This window comes from Phyllobates terribilis, unplaced genomic scaffold, assembly GCF_046119375.1.
Source record: "Phyllobates terribilis strain yellow unplaced genomic scaffold, ASM4611937v1 Scaffold_1__5_contigs__length_1240528914, whole genome shotgun sequence".
In the NCBI taxonomy this organism is placed as follows: domain Eukaryota; kingdom Metazoa; phylum Chordata; class Amphibia; order Anura; family Dendrobatidae; genus Phyllobates; species Phyllobates terribilis.
The window spans coordinates 424306403-424328750 of record NW_027362761.1 but is presented as its reverse complement, the minus strand read 5'-3'; the positions used below and the strand labels follow the sequence as shown (position 1 = coordinate 424328750).

The window sequence follows — 22348 nt, the reverse complement described above, 5'->3', positions numbered from 1 at the left end:
TGATTTACATAAAATTACCCTATGCAGATTAGTAAAGTAGTGTAGTGGTAAAGTGGCGCTACAAACTATAGCTGGTCTAGGGGGGTCCCAATAATATATTGTGTGATCTTTTTGTCATTGGGAGACTTTTTTACAAAACAGGCAAAAAAAATACAATGTAGGTTTTGACATTATAAAGTCAACTGGTGACTTTTATGGGCACCACTGTGTTGTGTATAGAAGCAGATCGATCAGACCCATCAAGTATAACCAGCTTATCCTATATCATGGAAATATGGATTTTATAGGATTGAATTGGCAGAGTATTGGCTTAGTCATCAACTCAGTTTTGAGCTTTGAATAATTTATCGTTATTATGATTCGCGACATTTGTCACCCAGAAATTGTCTCTAATCTAAAACATTTGCAAAGTTTAGCCGTTTGTGTCATTGCAGCACATCAATACTACCTAGATGGCATTAGCGTCTGCTCGCAGAAGGTTGCACGTTCCTTTTCCTCCAGGCAGTGACATCTCTATAGCAGAGTGTTTCATATTGCCTTCTATTACTAGATGTCTAAATCATTATCATTTGACATACTTTTCACCGACCTGTCTGAAATGTTGCCATTAGAGAATAAGAATTATTCCTCTCCCAAGAATCCTACAAGCTACATTACATTCTGATCTCAACTGCAGCTATATACTGTGGCTTCATTTCAGAATAGAATATACTCTACTAATAAAAGGCATATTTAAAGAGAATTTGTCAGAAGCTATAACCCTGCAAGTTATTCATATGTCTTTGTAGCCCTTTAAGGGATAAGCTAGTCAATCTCTTTATGACCCCAAAGTGCTCTTCCAGCAGCGAGAAATCACATTTTTAAGTCGTGTCTGGAAGTTCATTGGGGCCTGATGATGCACTTCCAGCTTCTCAGCCTCACACTGTATTCCCTATCTGGCACAACCCTCCACTGGTTGATTCATAGGTCAATGGCCAGTGTACCACAGCAAAGGACCTGTCAATCAGCCAGAGGAAATACAGCACGAGGATGGGAAACTGGACGTGCATCATCATGCCCCAATGAACTTGCAATGGCTCACAAAAGGACTTGAATTCAAAAAACATCACAGAAAAGAAACAAGCCTTACCAATACCAGAACAGATTACCAAAGCACAAGCAGGATGCAGCAGACCTCCATGATAAAAGTGGGGGCAGCACAGGTGCAAAATACTGATGCGACAGCCACCCCCTCCAAGAATTGGCAGATATGGGAGTGGCTGTATAGTATTACAAATGCCCACAAATGGGGCTTGCATAGCACACCAGTCACACAGATAAGTGTGATGCATAGTGTCTGGCTTACAGCCTATTAATGACGCCCATAATTTTAAATCAAGCGGGCTGCCCAGCACTATATACGTGCACCCCACAAGACTCTTTACTTTACTTTAATTAGGTTTGGTGATGAAAGGGTCTGATTGACACCTTGTCATCACCAAACAAAAGTGCTAGGTGTCAGCTAATCCCATTCACCCAATCTCATTAGCATTTCCATTCATGTAATTTCTGGGGCAGCTGTGAGCTGCTATTTTTAGCCTGGGAAGGTGCCATTAGGCAAACATGGTCCCTGGCCATTATTAACAGCTCACAGCTGTTTCGTTAGCTGCCTTGGTCCCCACGAACAGCACTCAGCAGCGCTTTGGACACAGCGTATTTTTGCTGCGTCCAAAACGCGGTGTTCTAATGCCGCACTTTTGTTGTCGGTATATGTGAATCCACCGCATATAATGACACTTCAATCGGTCTAGCGTGTCCGCTACAGAAATTGACATGCTGCAAGTGAGTTTGGGTACGTGGCCACGGTCAGGAGCCGCTGCAGGTTTGACGCTTCATGCTTATGCAGCATCAAACCTGCAGCGTCCAGATGTTACAACATAGTGGATGGGATCTCTAGAAATCCCATATCCACTATGCGTGCATCAGAGGCTGCGGATCACCCGCGGACACTGACATACGACACATCTTTTAGGACCACAGCATGTCAAATTCTTTTGTGGAGTTGCTAGTCTCCGCTACAGAAATTGACATGCTGCGGGTGAGTTTGGGTACGAGGCCACGATCAGGAGCTGCTGCAGGTTTGACGCTGCGTATTTATACAGCGTCAAACCCACAGCGTCCAGATGTTACAGCATAGTGGAGGGGATTTCTAGAAATTCTATGTCCACTATATGTACATCAGAGGTTGTGAATCACCCGTGGACACTTGACATTTCAGAACTGCAGCATGTCAAATTCTCTTGCAGAGTCGCCAGTCTGCGCAACAGAAATTTGACCACTAGAATGTATTGAATTTGGTAAATATGCATGGTTCAGTGAACACATGTGGATTTACCTGCGTTCAATAGAATGCAATGTTTTGGACGCAGCAAAAAATATGCGTCCAAAGTGCTGCTACATCCGGATCATGGGCACAGAGCCTAAATTTTTTTTTAAAAAATGGTGTGGGCTCCCGCGTCATTTTTATAACCAGCAGAGAGAAAACCGACCACTGGGGTATGATATTAGTAGCCGGGAAAGGGGCTATTAGCCAACAATGTTCCATGGCTATTAATATCAGCCCACAGCTGTTCGTTTAGCCTTTACTGGCTAGATTACAGGGGGACCCCATAAAAAAATTGACATGGGGTCCCCCTATAAAATTTAACCAGAAAAGGCTAAACAGACAGCTGCGGGCTGATATTAATAGCTAGGGAAGGGGTCATGAATACTAGCCCCTCCGCGGCTATTAATATCACCCCTCAGCAGTCCCAGAAATGGCGCATTCATTAGATGTGCCAAATCTGGCTCTTAGCCTCCGCTCTTCCCACTGCCCTGTAGCAGTGGCGAGTGGGGTAATGTGGTTGGGGTTCACGTCAGCCTGGTATTGGGGGCTGATGTGAATCCCAGGTTAGTAATGGCGGGCGTCTATAAGATGCCCCCATTACTAACTGCGTAGTAAAGTTATCGCCACCTTTTCAATAAATACACGGCCAGAATAAAGTATTTTAAGGAAATAAAAAACACATGGTTTTAAAATTTTTTTTATTGTGCTGTCAGTCCCCGAAGCCTTTGATCTTCTGAAAAAAAGTAAAATAAAAAACAACCATATCCCTCACCTGTCTGTCGTCACGATATAGTCCACGATTATCGCCAACGATTGTCCCTCAGCGATCCGGGTCACTTCTACAGCAGTGACATCAGCAACACTGATGTCACTGCTGTAGAAGACAGCAATGTATACTGACAGGAGTGTAAAATCACTCCTGTCAGTATACATCGCTGTTGGAGTGAAGTCACTGGGGTTCATCAGCTGAAGATCAGCTGATCAGCCCCGGTGAGCTCACCACCAGTACTGGTGGGAACATTTTTCAGAATGTTCCCACAGTGAGTTCACGCGAGCGTTCTCCCAGCAGTGTGCCGCCAGCCGCCGGACTGAAGCCATCGCCGGAGACTAGGAGGACACCGGGGGGCACCGAACAGGTGAGTATAGTGGGTTTTTTTAGTATTTTTCCTTTTTTTTTTCTTTTTTTAACCGCGGGCACGCGCTGTTATCAGCAGGAGCGGCGGTCGGATGAGAGGAGTAGTAGTCCTCATCTACCAACCTTGGTACCTCCCGCAGTGCGTTTCTGCCGCGAATTTGCGCACATTGGCTTTAATTGAAACGCAGCAAATCCGAAAGTCAATGGGCGCGAATTCGCAGCAGAAACGCGCGCACAATGGACATGCTGCGTTTTTTTCTGCAATGGTAATCCTGAGCGGTAATTTCCACATCATGTGCACAGCACATCAGGATTACTATTGCAATACCTGGCAGGCAGATTACATAGCGTTTTCGCTGCGTTTCCGCTGCGAAAAACTGCCACGAAAATGCATCAAAAACGCTATGTGTGCACATAGCCTAAGGCCTGTTTTTTTTCTGTGATGCCCAATGAACTTGCAGACACAACTTCAAGAGCTGTGCGAAGGGGCAATAAAGGGATCGACTGGCTTATATTTTAAAGAGCTACACAATCATATTAATTGAAACAGTATCCGTAGAACAGAATACATGATAGTATCAACAGGTAGATATGGCCCAATGCCTAACTATATCTGGGCTACTAATACTCTGAATTGTAGATACCCCATGCTTAAACATTACAACAAAAAATATCGGAGTAAAATGTCCATAAAAAATCTCAAAATTTTTATTAAATCCAAAACCTCAATACATAGGCAATTATACATATACAATATAGTAATGATGATTAGCAGTTTAGATCAGGTGTCACAATGAATGGCGTCCACAATTAATATTAACCTCGACTGGGCAGAGCGCATGTAATTAATATATTCAATTTAAAGTGCTAGTGCTCAAAATATTCACGTATAGAGACTGCCATGTCAGTATTTAGTACAACACATTAATCCTACGTTCACATGGATGTAGTCTTAGAACAGGTTCTTACCCATAATCAACAGGTGTGGGACTCCATGGCAGCAGCTCCAATGCGCATTTCGCGTTTTCTTCCTTGGGGGGCTGTTAGTGTCTGCCCAATGGGGTTTCTGCTTTCCTTTGGACCAACATCTTAGGCTATAGGTTGAACTTGATGGACTTACGTCTACCTTCAACCTTAAAAACGATGAAACTATCTACTATAAATATAAATATACATTGTACTTGGATTGAAGATGACCTGCCGATTAGTTGGCATCATAGTGGAATCTGCATCTAGCCATACATTTCCTCTTCATCCACCATTGACTGGAAACATAGTGTCACATGATACATTCATTTGAATTAAATACATGACTAGAAGGAGTCCGCCAGAGCTTCTTTTTGTTAGCAACTATCTGTTCTTCTCTATTATGTCCGTATGATATGCCCTAGTAGGTCATTTGGATATCATAACTCATTTTTCCTAATTTGTGCCACATTTTGAATCAACTAAATAATTTGTGCTGCAAAATTTTTCTTCTTCCTTTTCCAATTTTTTACCAAAAAGTGTTTTTTTTAATAATAAAAAAAAGTCCCACCTCAAACCATTCTGCACACATCTACATTATTACCACACTATTTTTGCCTCTAAGTTTCTATTACTATTATTATTATTATTATTTTACTCTATTATTCTTATTTCTATGGTGATGGATCTATTCTAGCCAAAATGTGTTAATAAAAATTGCCAGAAGCTAGAAAGTTGTTGCAACAGTTTAAAGCAAAAAAAATCAACAGCAATGCTAAATTCACTTAAATTGAAAGGTGGTACAGATATAGGGCTGTCAGCTTTCATTATTAACTTTCATTCTGAGTCAAAACATCTGAATATAATTACCAGAAGGGTCATAATATTTTAGAATATGAGAACAGATTAACTTGGTTTTGTTTTTTTCCCCCAGTATTTACATGAAAATGGAATTGTTCACCGAGATCTGAAGCCTGAAAACTTGCTTTATGCTACACCAGCTCCTGATGCTCCACTGAAAATTGGTAAGCATGTCCGAAGACCTCCAGCAATTATCATGTTTTTGGTCATTTATTACACTGTATACTTTCCCCATTCTGTCAGTCTTCTAGCACAGCTGGTCAGTTAAGGTTATTTTCACCCATTATTTTTACCTGTCATATCTTTTGATACCCAACCTTTGTTTGGCTTTAGTGCAATTTTTCCATAATTTTTAGATCAGGAAGGACAAGAGGTACGGTATATTGTCCATGGATCCCATAGTCTATTTTTGGTAGAAAAAGAAAAGAAGAAAGGGGTCTTTAGGATACATTCACACATTTCAGACTTTGTGTAACAAGTCTGTCATGTGTGAATACACCTTCATCCTCTCATATGGATTATGCCTGACAGTTACTAGAGAGTCATTTATTCCTTCTGCAACTCTTTGGTATTGTGATGTTTTCCTTACATCCCGGGTCACACTATACAGTATATTTAAGTTATAAAACTGTGTTCATTGTAATTATAAAATAACAGACCCTCTTCAAGGCTATACCCAAAAAAACTAACTAAGTGCTATCACCATTTTGACTTCGTGTTTTCTTTCCCATCACAACATAGGCTGTTATCAGCTTACTTAATTTAAAGGGAATGTGTCATCAGAAAATGACCTATTAGATGAGGTGTTATGTCAAACAGATTTTTTTTTAAAAAGTATTGTTTGATTTTATTTTCATTTTCCATATTTCGGTCTACATTTAAAAACGATTCTATAATCTTGCAATTTTCAATCTGGACATTAAGGAGGTTGTCAGTCTTTAGGGTACAAGTCTGCAGTCATTCTATGTGACTGCAGACTTGTGAATCTCCACAATGCGCGCACTGTGCGGACTCTGGTGTCAGTGCTGGTAGTGGCAGGTGGGTGACCGCAATTATGCCATTTGCATACCTGCGGTCACGTGCCAACTAGTCTAGCCGGAATGAGGCCAGAAGTATGAACATTGCATACTTGTGGTCACGTAACTGCCTGCTCCAACATAGAGTGACTGTAGATTTATACCCTAAGGCCCGACAGCCCCTTTAAGCCTAATATAAGACACTGACAATTCCTGTTCTGTAGAGATAACTTTTCAGAAGTCATATCGATATCATCACAGACAGGATTTCAACATAGATAGCACCTGGTGATAGTCACAGCCCACCTCCCACTGCTCCCTGATCAATGACTTCTGCACAGGTCACGTAAGATGCCTGAAAAACTCTTGCATAGAATTCAGCGAGTCAGAACCTGATTATTGCCGGATTGGTTCATGTAGCTCTATATCTCTAAATGCTGAAGAGAATCTCAGGTCACCCACATAATCATGTGCAGAAAGTAGAACAATAACAATTTGACTGTCAGAAAATAAAAATACACTAGAAAGAATAGTGATACCTTCCCTTTAAGTTTAAGATTTAATTTTTGTCTGTCCAGGAAGGATGGAGCAGCAACAGGAATTAATGATTGCTTGAACAGCTTAGAGGCATAAACAGTATTACCATCTGCCTCAACTGAGTCAAAATATGATCTTTATTGAGTCAATGCCAGAATTTGACCAGGCTTCCAAAATCATGAACAATAGTTAAAGAGATTGTCCAAAACCTAACTGAATTTAATATGATTAAATTATTTAATATAAAAAAATTATATACTTTTTAATATACTTCTATTAAAAAATCTCTACCCTTCCCTCTCTACTGTAAATTCCTATCTAGATTTTTTTATTTTACTTCCAGTGATGTTCCTTTTCAGTCTCCTAAGATGCTCAGGGGATTCTGAAACGAGACATCATCAGCATGCTGGCGCTGCTTTCTCCTCCTTTGCTGCTGTCCCCACCTTGAAGTGGGTCATCATCAGGGGAAACCCCTATAGGTCTGGGCTACTCACTGCTATACTGAGCATGCGATGGTTGTTCATACTGACATGTGCTCAGTACACTTTCTGTCTCTGTTCAACACTGTGTTAAATTCATGAAAAGTAACATGGGGGCGAGCAGGGTAGCATATTTCAGTATTGACAACTGATGCATGCTCAGTATAGCAGATTATAGCCCAGCCCTGAAAGGGTTTTCCCTGATAACGACCTGTTTCAGGGTGGTGACAGCAGCTGTGGCAGTGACTGCAGCGCTAGTTACCTGATGACATCGCTTTTGAGAATCCCCAGTGCATGCTGGAAGACTCAATTAGAGCATCATCGGAAGTAAGAAAAAAAATAGATTGGAAGTTAAAGTAGAGAAGAAAGGCTAGGGATTTTTTGGTTGAATTATAGAAAAGAAGTGATTATTTTTTTTTACATTAAATAGATAAAGAATCAAATTAAATCCAGTTAGGTTTTGGACAACCCCTTTAAAGAGTAGTTAGCATTTTAGTCTTTGTTTAAAAAAATGAATGCTATACATGAAACAAAGCAACTTTGTAATATATCTCATCAGAGAAATCTTCTTTCTTTTCCTGGACTCATTTTTGACTCCTCAATTCTTAAGAAAAAATAAAGACTTTCACATTACTCAGAAAACAGTTAGTGCTTATATGTTTCACTGGAGGGGGGGGGGGGCTGGAGGCAAGCATCAACATTATGCTGCAAGTTCTACTAAAACAATAGTTACAATTTAACTTTTTTACCATAGATTTAAAGTGTAACTGTCATTTCAGGAGAGTTTGCATCAGAATGTCTGTGTTTGCCTCCAGCTCCTCCCTCCCCCAGCTCCCTCCATAGAATCTTATGAGCACCAACTCTCATCTCTTATCTTGGCCATTTGAAAATCTGTAGTTTTTCTTGTATTCAGATTTGACAACTGTTACCCTTGAATTGAGTTTGAAAGATTAATCTAGAAGGAAAAAGAATAAGATTTTTCAGAAAATGCGTTTACCCGAAAATAAGACATGGTTTATTTCCAGGGGATGTCTTATTTTTTTCCATGAACAACAATCTACTTTTATTCTTGAACAAAAAAATCAACATTTATTTAAATATAATCATGTCATCACACACACAAACACACGTGCATACACACACACACACTGCACATTCACATGTATATACTTACCAGCCTGTCTCCTCTTCAGTTCATCTAGACTCCTGCCGTTAAATGACCCTGATATCACCAAAGTTCTTTAAGCAATCTTAGTCTTGGAATAGAAACACTGTGAGGTTACACAGATTAGCTGGACTGGCTTACACATGAGACTTTGTCCTCTAGTGATATACTCCTGCTGATAAAACACTGATTGTATTGAAACTACAGCACACAACTTAATAAATAACACATCCCTGGAATCAGGCTCTCTGCCTCTACATTATGCTGCTCTCAGATTAAATTGCAAAAACCTGATGACAGATCCACTTTAGGTTGTGTTTACAAAAAAAAATCATTTTGCCACGATTTTCCAAAGTCAATACAAAATTGTTGTGGTTATACCTCAATTGCCACACAAAAATGCAATGCCGCCGCAACATTTGAGCGCAGCCTGTCCACAGGTGTCCGTTATGTATGAACAGGGGCTGCCATTGTGACAGGGGAAAATTAGTGAATAGTGTTACGTTTATCCTTTCCCGGTAATGTGCCACAAAAGGTTTATACAGAAGTGGCAGAGTTATTAGGAATGCAATAAAACATTTAATGTTTGACAATAAATGGTTTCATTATAAACAATAATGTTAATGACTGCTGGGTGTGTTAATTGGCAATAAATGTAATGGCCTCAGCTGGGAAACATCGTTTATAGGAGCAGAATGTTCCAGTAATAGTACAACATCTGCAAGAAAAAAAGTCTTTTAAAAGTTAATGTTACAAAAGTAAATGTAACAAAGCAAAGGAACTGAGAGATCTATCATTTCTTATCCACTTCACAGATAGAATATTTATGTTTCCTGGTCTGTTTTACGATCCTTTTAGATATTTATAGGCTTGTTCTCCATAATGGACAAGAGACACTGGGTGACAAACAATATTCAGAGCCATGATGTCACAGTGTCGCTAACTTTTGTGACTTGAGACGATATTCCTGTCAGACATTAATGGGCACTGTGACAAAGTCACTGCCAGAATACTGGAGGGGAGGTATGTTTCACTGTGGCTATTAGCATCAGTGATTTGAAACCTAGAAGTTTGCTCCAGCACACTATGTGCTGAGAGGGGTTAATCGGCCATTTTAAGGGCTGGGTTTTTGTGAACAACCATAGAGCAGGTGGGAGGTTGTTCACCATATCTTCACCCCAGGGTGTGGTCTGGGATATAAATAGCCAGCCCTTTGATTTATTAGATGTTCAGTGTGTCTGCAGAAGCTAACTCCAGAGAGGCGTTCGTGTGTTGCTAAACTGAACTCTGTGTTTGCTAACCCTGAGCTGGCGGATCGCTGCCGACGGATGGACTGTGCTATATATTTTCTATATTTTCTTCTGTTTTCCCATTATGCCAGAAGGGCCGTGTTTGTTTTGATGGACTTTACATTGGTTTACGACATGCTTGAACAAACCACTGAAAGATTTAAAGAGACAGCGTTCCTGTGTCTACCTCCGTGTGCAGCTGAGTGAGCCGATCTACCACAGCATATACACAGATGCAGACTTCAAACCAGAATGAGGCCAATTCTTGCGACAGTGTGAATGCAGAGGTGGCTGTGCATGAGCGTCTCTCTCCGTTTACTTTTACGGGAGTTATGTGGGAGCTAAGCCATAAGTAACTTTATTATCCATTGATTATTAAAAATGTGCAAATTAAAAACAGAGGAAAAATGTAATAGAAACACGTCACCACTTCTGTATTTATTACCCACTCCTGGTGTTGGCTTACAAATACTGATGTAAAAACCTGACCAAATACTGACCGTGTGAACATAGCCTTAATGCCACATTCACACGTTCAGTATATGGTTAGTATTTTACATCAGTATTTGTAAGCGGAAACCAGGAGTGAAACAATCAGAGAAAAAGTATAATAGAAACACGTCACCACGTCACTGTATTTTTCACTTGTTTTGCCACACAAATACTGACCAAAATACTGCCGTGTGAACGTGGCTTAACTTTCACACTCTCACCTCTGTCCTCTCAATTGCTGCTGCTGCTCAGCTTATGCCAGGGTTACTTTGTCTACATGTCCATAACTCCGATTCTTATTGCGTTCCATGTTTTTCTTTTGAGGTTGGGAAATAAGGAAAACATGCTGTATTTTTGTGTAAAGACTGAGCAGAAGGATTTAAGAAAGCGAGAAGCTTAGAGAACCGGAGAATGAAATGTAATGTAGATAAATGTAAGCTCATGCACCTGAGCTGAGGACAGTAAATGTACAATTATGTACTAAATAGTAAAACATTGAGGAAAAAAGGCCACCAAAAGGGAGCTTAACCCCTGAAGGACGGAGCCAATTATGTCCTTATGGCCATATTTTACAATTCTGACCAGTGTCACTTTATGAGGTAATAACTCTGGAACATTTCAATGCATCCCACTGATTCTGAGCTTGTTTTTTCGTGACATATTGTACTTAATTATAGTGATAACATTTCTTCAATAAGACTTGAGTTTACTTGTGAAAAAAAGGAAATTTGGCGAAAATTTTGAAATTTTCAAACTTTGAATTTTCATGCTCTTAAATCAGAGAGATCACGCAAAATAGTTAATAAATAAAATTTCTCACATATCTACTTTACATCAGAACAATTTTGGAATCAACATTTTTTTGTTCGGAAGTTATAATAAGGGTTAAAAGTTGACCAGCGATTTCTCATTTTTCCAACAAAATTTACAAAACCATTTTTTTAGGGACCATATCACATTTGAAGTGACTTTGAAGGATCTATATGACAGAAAATACCCAAAATTGACACCATTCTAAAAACTGCACCTCTCAAGGTGCTCAAAACCACATTCAGGAAGTTTACTAACCCTTCACATGTTTCACAGGAAATGAAGCAATGTGGAAGGAAAAAATGAACATTTAACTTTTTTTCACAAAATGTTTAATTCAGACCCAATTTTTTATTTTCACAAGGGTAACAAGAGAAAATGGACCAGAAAATTTGTTGTGCAATTTCTCCTGAGTAAGCCGATACCCCATATGTGGGGGAAAACCACTGTTTGGGCGCACGGCTTGGAAGGGAAGGATCACAATTTAATTAGCGGACGTCATGTCGCGTTTGGAGATCCCCTGATGTGCCTAAACAGTGGAAATTCCCCACAAGTGACACCATTTTGGAAACTAGACCACTCAGGGAACTTATCTAGATGTGTGGTGAGCACCCTGAACCTCCAGGTGCTTCACAGAAGTTTATAACATTGAGCCGTAAAAATATTTTCATTTTTCCCACAAAAATGTGTTTCAGCCCCCAATTTTGCGTTTTCATAAGGGTAACAGGAGAAATTGCCCCATACCATTTGTTTTGCAATTCCTCATGAGTAAGCCGATACCCCATATGTGGGGAAAAAACACTCTTTTGGCGCACGGCAGGGTTTGGAAAGGAAGGAGCACCATTTGACTTTTTGAATGTAAAATTTGCTTGAATAATTAGCGGACACCATGTTGCTTTTGGAGAGCCCCTGATGTGCCTAAACAGTGGAAACCCCCCACAATTGACTCCATTTTGGAAACTAGACCCCTCAGGGAACTTATCTAGATCTGTGGTGAGCACCTTCAACCCCCAGGTGCTTCACAGAAGTTTATAACATTGAGCCGTAAAAATAAAATGTTCACATTTTTCCCACAAAAATGTTTTTCAGCCCCCAATTTTGCGTTTTCATAAGGGTAGCAGGAGAAATTGCCCATACCATTTGTTGTGCAATTCCTACTGAGTAAGCTGATACCCCATATGTGGGGAAAAAACATTGTTTGGGCGCACAGCAGGGTTCGGAAAAGAAGGAGCACCTATTGACTTTTTTAATGTAAAATTTTCTTAAATAATTAGGGGATGCCATTTCGTGTTTGGGGAGCCCCTGATGTGCCTTAACAGTGGAAACCCCCCACAAGTGAGCACATTTTGGAAACTATACCGCCCAGGGAACTTATCTAAATGTGTGGTGAGCACCATGAACCGCCAGGTGCTTCACAGAAGTTTATAACGTAGAGCCGTGAAATTAAGAAATCACATTTTTTTCCACAAAATGTACTTTTAGCCCCATTTTTTTTATTTTCACAAGGGTAACAGGATAAAATGGACCCCAAAATTTGTTGTGCAATTGCTCGAGTACGGACATACTCTATATGTAGGGGAAAACTATTGTTTGGGCACACAGCAGGGCTTGGAAAGGAAGGAGTGACGTTTGGAACGCAGACTTTAATAGAATAGTCTGCGGGTGTCATGTTGAGTTTGGAGAACCCCTGATGTGTCTAAACAGTTGAAAACCCCCCCCAAGTGACCCCATTTTGGAAACTACACGTCTCAAAGATTTTATCCAGGGGTATAGTGAGCATTTTGAACCCACAGGTACTACACAGAATTTGATAACATTAGGTCATCATACTGAAAATTTTCATTTTTTTCACAAAAATGTAGTTTTAGCAACAAATTTATAATTTTTGCAATGGATAATAGAAGAAAACGGACCCCATGATTTGTTATGGAATTCTTCCGAATGCGATGATGCCCCTATATGTCATCAGAAATTACTGTTAGGCCACACATCAGGGCTGAGAAGGAAGGAGCACTATTTGGCTTTTGAAGCATAGGTTTTGGTAGAATAGATTGTGGGCGACATTTGCTTAGCCTCTAAGGTGCCAGAACAGCAGAAAAACCCCAAAAGTGACCCCATTGTAGAAATTACACATCTCAATGAATTCATCTACTGCTGCAGTGACTATTATGTAACATCCAAGCCAGGCTTTATTCTGAAGAATTCCATATATGCCAGTTTAGTGCCCATACATTGTGCCCCCATAAAGTGTAGTGCCTCCATACATTTCTCCTGGTGACACACACCTCGTAAATTAAGTGCTCTCCCCACTATAATAATGTCAAACATGTGGCCGCTTACTGTGGTTTAGGCACAGTGGGGCTCAGAAGGAGGGGGTATTTGGATTTGGGAGCTCAGAATTCACTGGATTTTATTTGAGGAGGTGGGAGCTGTCGCTTTTCCAGAGTCTTTGTTCTACCAGTAACAGGGGACCCTCTATAGTCCCAGTGACGAAAGACCTGAGAGGGGGCTGGTTACGTGTGGGATAAATTAGGGGTTTTATTGGTAAAATTTTTGGATACTTAAATTTTTGATTGCTTCCAGAATAAGACTGGATCGCCAGTCTACGCTGAGCACTTCCGACGGGGTTTCCGTGTAAATCCCACAAAAATGCGATTCAGACGAAACCCCCAACGGAACCACCCATCACAAAGAGGCAGATGGAGACACTTTGGAGCCCGTTTGACGTCTGCTCCGGTAGTCTCCATCTTTTTAGACACACACAGATCTGTGTTCGTCCACTGCGCTAAAAAAAAGCCTAAAATGATGGTACGCTGCTGGAACAGAGACCAGTCCAAAGGGACTCCATCAGCCTCATAAGTGAGTGGCTCCATCTGGGTTTTTGGTGAATTTACACAGAAACCCCAACATAAGCGCTCAGCAGAGAGCGCAGGATAAACGTGAGCCAAGCCTTATTCCGATTTTTTCGGAGACAGCAGTACCAAAATAGTTCTTATTTTTATTTTTTCACGGTTCACCATGCGGTATAAGTGATAAAGCGGATTTATTCTTCAGGTCGGTGCGATTACAGCGGTACCAGATTTACATGGGGTTTTTTAGGTTTTGTTGCTATCACACAGTAAAAATGCATTTTTTTATAAAAAGTAGTTATTTTCGTTGCCATATTCTGTGAGCTGTAACTTTTTTATTTTTTGATGAACAGCGCTGTATGATGGCTTATTTTTTCGGGACGAGTTGCAGATTTTTTGGTACCATTTTGGGACACATAGTAATTTTTGATCGCTTTTTATTCCGATTTTTCAGACACAGAATGAACAAAAACCAGTAATTCAGATATTGTTTTAATTTTTTGCGCCGTTCGCCATGCAGTAAAAGTGATAAGACCAATTTGTCCATCGGGTCGGTACGCTTACAGCGAAACCAGATTTATTTATTTTTTTATACTTTGCTACTTTTATAGACTAAACACAGTATTTTACAAAAAATAACTTGATTTTGCATTGTCGCATTCTGAGAGCTGTAACTTTTTTATTTTTTTGCCGATTGAGCCATATTATGGCTTGTTTTTTGCTGGATGGTTTGGTGTTTTTATTTATATTTTTTTTTTTTTACATACGAATTTTTGATCGCTTTTTATTCACTTTTTTGTGAGTCAGTATGATGAAAAAGCATCATTTATGGCGTGTTTTTAACTTATTTGTTTTACGGCACTCGCCAAACGGACTAAATAATGCAACAGTTTTATAGAGGGGGTCGTTCTGGACGCAGCGATTTTAATTATGTGTAAGTTTTTTCATTTATTTTTGTTTTATCACAAACGCTGCATTTTGAGCGGCGAAACAGATTTTAGTGATATGTGTGATTTTTTTTAACTTTTTTTACTTTTTCACCAAGTCCCACTATGGGACATGTGTGATTGTCACTTCGATAGCTGATCTCATACACTGCAGTACTTCTGCACTGCAGTGCATGAGACCTGTCAGTGAGTCATGTCTGACTCGCTGACTCTGCCTGTGAGATCCAGCCTATTGCTGGATCTCATAGGCCACCGTACCCTGGGATCATCACATGATCTCAGGGTACCATGGTAACCATCGGGACCGTGATTCTCATTGCGGGGGTCCGATGGTTACTAAGGGGGTCGCAAGAAGTAAGTAAGTACTTAAATACCGCTGTCACGGTAAATATATATAGTGATGTCACAGTACAGGGGTAATATACACAGTGATGTCACAGTACAGGAGTAGTATACACAGTGATGTCACAGTACAGGGGTACTACACATAGTGATGTCACAGTACAGGAGTAATATACACAGTGATATCACAGTACAGGGGTAATATACACAGTGATGTCACAGTACAGGGGTAGTATACACAGTGAAGTCACAGTACAGAGGTAATATACACAATGATGTCACAGTACAGGGGTAATATACAAAATGATGTCACAGTACAGGGGTAATATACATAGTGATGTCACAGTACAGGGGTAATATACACAGTGATGTCAAAGTACAGGGGTAATATACACAGTGATGTCACAGTACAGGAGTAGTATACATAGTGATGTCACAGTACAGGGATAATACACATAGTGATGTCACAGTACAGAGGTGTTATACACAGTGATGTCACAGTACAGGGGTAGTATACACAGTGATGTCACAGTACAGGAGTAATATACACAGTGATGTCACAGTACAGGGGTAGTATACATAGTGATGTCACAGTATAGAGGTAATATACACAGTAATGTCACAGTACAGGGGTAGTATACATAGTGATGTCACAGTACAGAGATAATACACATAGTGATGTCACAGTACAGGGGTATTATACACAGTGATGTCACAGTACTGGGGTAATATCCACAGTAATGTCACAGTACAGGGGTAATATACACAGTGATGTCCCAGTACAGGGGTAATATACATAGTGATGTCACAGTACAGGGGTAGTATACACAGTGATGTCACAGTACAGGGGTAATAAACATAGTGATGTCACAGTACAGGGGTGGTATACACAGTGATGTCACACTACAGGGGTAATATACACAGTAATGTCACAGTACAGTGGTAATATACACAGTGATGTCCCAGTACAGGGGTAATATACACAGTGATGTCACAGTACAGGGGTAGTATACACAGTGAAGTCACAGTACAGGGGTAATATACACAGTGATGTCACAGTACAGGGGTAGTATACACAGTGATGTCACAGTACGGAGGTAATATACACAATGATGTTACTGTACAGGGGTAATATACACAGGGATGTCACAGTACAGCAGTAAAATACACAATGATGTCACAATACAGGGGAGGTATACATAGTAATGTCACAGTACAGGGGTAATATACACAGTGATGTCACAGTAAAGAGGTAATATACACAGTGATGTCACAGTACAGGGGTAATATACACAGTGATGTCACAGTACAGGGGTAGTATACACAGTGATGTCACAGTACAGGGGTAATATACACAGTGATGTCACAGTACAGGGGTAGTATACATAGTGATTTCACAGTACAGAGGTAATATACACAATGAGGTCACAGTACAGGGGTAATATACAAAATGATGTCACAGTACTGGGGTAATATACATAGTGATGTCACATTACAGGGGTAATATACACAGTGATGTCACAGTACAGGGGTAATATACACAGTGATGTCACAGTACAGGAGTAGTATACATAGTGATGTCACAGTACAGGGATAATACACATAGTGATGTCACAGTACAGGGGTGTTATACACAGTGATGTCACAGTACAGGGGTAGTATACACAGTGATGTCACAGTACAGGAGTAATATACACAGTGATGTCACAGTACAGGGGTAGTATAGATAGTGATGTCACAGTACAGGGGTAGTATACATAGTGATGTCAAAGTATAGAGGTAATATACACAGTGTTATCACAGTACAGGGGTAATATACACAGGGATGTTACAGTACAGGGGTAATATACACAGTGATGTCATAGTACAGGGGTAATATACACAGTGATGTCACAGTACAGGGGTAATATACACAGTGATGTCACAGTACAGGAGTAGTATACACAGTGATGTCACAGTACAGGGGTAATATACACAGTGATGTCACGGTACAGGGGTAATATACACAATGAGGTCACAGTACAAGGGGTAATATACACAGTGATGTCACAGTACAGGAGTAGTATACATAGTGATGTCACAGTACAGGGGTAGTATACACAGTGATGTCACAGTACAGGGGTAGTATACATAGTAATGTCACAGTACAGGGGTAACCGACACAATGATGTCACGGTACAGGGGTAATAAACACAGTGATGTCACGGTACGCGGGTAATATATACAGTGATGTCCCGGTACAGGTGTAATATACACAGTGATGTCACAGAACAAGGGTAATATACACAGTGATGTCAAGGTACAGGGGTAATATACACAGTAATGTCACGGTACAGGGGTAATATACACAGTGATATCACAGTACAGGGGTAATATACACAGTGATGTCACAGTACAGGGGTAATATACACAGTGATGTCACGGTACAGGGGTAATATACACAGTGATGTCACAGTACAGTGGTAATATACACAGGGATGTCACGGTACAGGGGTAATATACACAGTGATATCACAGTACAGGGGTAATATACACAGGGACGTTACAGTACAGGGGTAATATACACAGTGATGTCACAGTACAGGGGTAATATACACAGTGATGTCACGGTACAGGGGTAATATACACAGTGATATCACAGTACAGGGGTAATATACACAGTTATGTCACAGTACAGGGGTAATATACACAATGATGTCACAGTACAGGGGTAGTATACATAGTAATATCACAGTAGAGGGGTAATATACACAGTGATGTCATAGTACAGGGGTAATATACACAGTGATGTTACAGTACAGGGGTAATATACACAGTGATGTCACAGTACAGGAGTAGTATACACAGTGATGTCACAGTACAGGGGTAATATACACAGTGATGTCACAGTACAGGGGTAATATACACAGTGATCTCACAGTACAGGGGTATTATACATAGTGATGTCACAGTACAGGGGTAATATACACAATGATGTCACAGTACAGGGGTAGTATACATAGTAATGTAATAGTACAGGGATAATATACATAGTGATGTCACAGTACAGGGGTAATATACATAGTGATGTCACAGTACAGGGATAATATACATAGTGATGTCACAGTACAGGGGTTATATACATAGTGTTGTCACAGTACAGGGGTAGTATACATAGTGATGTCACAGTACAGGGGTAATATACATAGTGATGTCACAGTACAGAGGTAATATAAACAATGATGTCACAGTACAGGGGTAGTATACATAGTAATGTAATAGTACAGGGGTAGTATACACAGCGATGTCACAGTACAGGGGTAATATACACAATGATGTCACAATACAGGGGTAGTATACATAGTAATGTCACAGTACAGAGGTAATATACACAGTGATGTCACGGTACAGGGGTAATATACACAGTGATGTCACAGTACAGGAGTAGTATACATAGTGATGTCACAGTACACGGGTAGTATACACAGTGATGTCACAGTACAGGGGTAGTATACATAGTAATGCACAGTACAGGGGTAACCGACACAATGATGTCACGGTACAGGGGTAATAAACACAGTGATGGCACGGTACGCGGGTAATATACACAGTGATGTCACGGTACGCGGGTAATATACACAGTGATGTCATGGTACAGGGGTAATATACACAGTGATGTCATAGAACAGGGGTAATTTACACAGTGATGTCATGGTACAGGGGTAATATACACAGTGATATCACAGTACAGGGGTAATATACACAGTGATGTCACAGTACAGGGGTAATATACACAGTAATGTCATGGTACAGGGGTAATATACACAGTGATGTCACAGTACAGGGGTAATTTACACAGTGATGTCATGGTACAGGGGTAATATACACAGTGATATCACAGTACAGGGGTAATATACACAGTGATATCACAGTACAGGGGTAATATACACAGTGATGTCACAGTACAGGGGTAATATACACAATGATGTCACAGTACAGGGGTAGTATACATAGTAATGTCACAGTACAGGGGTAATATACACAGTGATGTCACAGTACAGGGGTAATATACACAGCGATGTCACAGTACAGGAGTAGTATACACAGTGATGTCACAGTACAGGGATAATATACACAGTGATGTCATAGTACAGGGGTAATATACACAGTGATGTCACAGTACAGGGGTAATATACACAGCGATGTCACGGTACAGGGGTAATATACACAGTGATGTCACGGTACTGGGGTAATATACACAGTGATATCACAGTACAGGGGTAATATACACAGTGATGTCACAGTACAGGGGTAATATACTCAATGATGTCACAGTACAGGGGTAGTATACATAGTAATGTCACAGTACAGGGGTAATATACACAGTGATGTCATAGTACAGGGGTAATGTACACAGTGATGTCACAGTACAGGGGTAATATACACAGTGATGTCACAGTACAGGAGTAGTATACACAGTGATGTCACAGTACAGGGGTGATATACATAGCGATGTCACAGTACAGGAGCAATGTACACAGTGATGTCACAGTACAGTGGTAATATACACAGTGATCTCACAGTACAGGGGTATTATACATAGTGATGTCACAGTACAGAGGTAATATACACAATGATGTCACAGTACAGGGGTAATATACACAATGATGTCACAGTACAGGGGTAGTATACATAGTAATGTCACAGTACAGGGGTATATACATAGTGATGTCACAGTACAGGGGTAGTATACATAGTGATGTCACAGTACAGGGGTAATATACATAGAGATGTCACAGTACAGAGGTAATATATACAATGATGTCACAGTACAGGGGTAGTATACACAATGATGTCACAGCTTTGGGGTAGTATACATGGTAATGTCACAGTACATGAGTAATATACGCAGGGATGCCACAGTACAAGAGAAATATACATAGTGATGTCACAATACAAGGGTCATATACACAGTGAAGTCACAGTACAGGGGTAATATACACAGTGATGTCACAGTACAGGGGTAATATTCACAGTGATGTCACAGTACAGGGGTAATATACACAGTGATGTCACAGTACAGGAGTAATATTCACAGTGATGTCACAGTACAGGGGTAATATACACAGTGATGTCACAGTACAGGAGTAATATACACAGTAATGTCACAGTATAGGGGTAATATACACAGTGGTGTCACAGTACAGGGGTAATTTACACAGGGATGATATACACAGTGATGTCACAGTACAGGGATAATACACACAGTGATGTCACAGTACAGGGGTAATATACACAGTGATATCACAGTACAGGGGTAATATACATTGTGATGTTACAGTATAGGGGTAATGTACACAGTGATGTCACAGTACAGCGGTAGCATACACAGTGATGTCACAGTACAGGGGTAATATACACAATGATGTCACAGTACAGGGGTAGTATACATAGTAATGTCAAAGTACAGGGGTAATATACACAGTGATGTAACGGTACAGGGGTAATATACACAGTGATGTCACAGTACAGGGGTAATATACACAATGATGTCACAGTACAGGGGTAGTATACATAGTGATGTCACAGAACAGGGGTAGTATACTCAGTGATGTCACAGTATAGGGGTAATATACACAGTGATGTCACAGTACAGGGGTAATGTACACAATGATGTCACAGTACACATGTAGTATACATAGCAATTTCACAGTACAGGGGTAATATACACAGTGATGTCATAGTACAGGGGTAATATACACAGTGATGTCACAGTAAAGGTGTAATATACACAGTGATGTCACAGTACAGGAGTAGTATACACAGTGTTGTCACATTACAGGGGTAATATACATAGTGATGTCACAGTACAGAGGTAATATACACAATGATGTCACAGTACAGGGGTAATATACAAAGTGATGTCACGGTACAGGGGTAGTATACATAGTGATGTCACAGTACAGGGACAATATACATAGTGATGTCAAAGTACAGGGGTAATATACATAGTGATGTCACAGTACAGAGGTTATATACACAATGATGTCACAGTACAGGGGTAGTATACATGGTCATGTCACAGTATATTGGTAATATACACAGTGATGTCACAGTACAGGAGTAATATACATAGTGATGTCACAGTACAAGGGTTATATACACAGTGATCATAGAATCATAGAATGGTAGAGTTGGAAGGGACCTCCTGGGTCATCTGGTCCAACCCCCTGCTCAAAGCAGGATTCACTAGATCATCTCAGACAGATGTCTATCCAGCCTCTGTTTGAAGACTTCCATTGAAGGGGAACTCACCACCTCTCGTGGCAGCCTGTTCCACTCATTAATCACCCTAACTGTCAAAAAGTTTTTTCTAATATCTAATCTATGTCTCCTCCCATTTAGTTTCATCCCATTGCTTCTAGTCTTTCCTTGTGCAAATGAGAATAAAGATGATCCTTCTACAATGTGACAGCCCTTGACATATTTGTAGACAGCTATTAAGTCTCCTCTCAGTCTTCTTTTTTGCAAGCTAAACATTCCCAAATCCTGCAACCGTTCCTCATAGAACATGGTTTGCAGACCAGTCACCATTCTGGTCGCTCTTCTCTGAACTTGCTCCAGTTTGTCTATGTCTTTTTTAAAATGTGGTGCCCAAAACTGTACACAGTATTCCAGATGAGGTCTGACCAAAGAGGAGTAAAGACCGATAATGACTTCACGTGATCTAGACTGTATGCTTCTGTTAATACATCCCAGAATTGTATTTGCCTTTTTTGCTGCTGCATCACACTGTTGACTCATGTTCAGTCTATGATCTATTAGTATACCTAAGTCTTTTTCACATGTACTGTTGCTTAGCTCTATTCCTCCCATTCTGTATATGCTTTTTTCATTTTTATTGCCCAGATGTAGTACTTTGCATTTTTCCCTGTTAAAAACCATTCTGTTGGTTGTTGCCCACTGCTCCAGTTTATTTAGGTCTTTTTGAATCCTCTCTCTCTCTTCTCTAGTATTAGCTATCCCTCCTAGCTTTGTGTCATCAGCAAATTTAATCAGTTTACCCTCAATTCCTTCATCTAAATCATTGATAAAGATGTTAAACAATACAGGTCC

The 22348-nt window shown here is 40.2% G+C and overlaps 1 protein-coding gene across 2 annotated transcripts in view; it reads left to right on the top strand.

Moving 5' to 3' along the window:
- Positions 1-22348, top strand: part of CAMK4 (calcium/calmodulin dependent protein kinase IV) — a 350792-nt gene that overhangs the window by 234360 nt on the left and 94084 nt on the right. For both annotated transcript variants that reach the window (XM_073655014.1, XM_073655013.1), the window contains one exon: positions 5401-5491. In XM_073655014.1, the coding sequence (XP_073511115.1) occupies positions 5401-5491 (91 nt within the window). The remainder of the gene's footprint in view (positions 1-5400; positions 5492-22348) is intronic.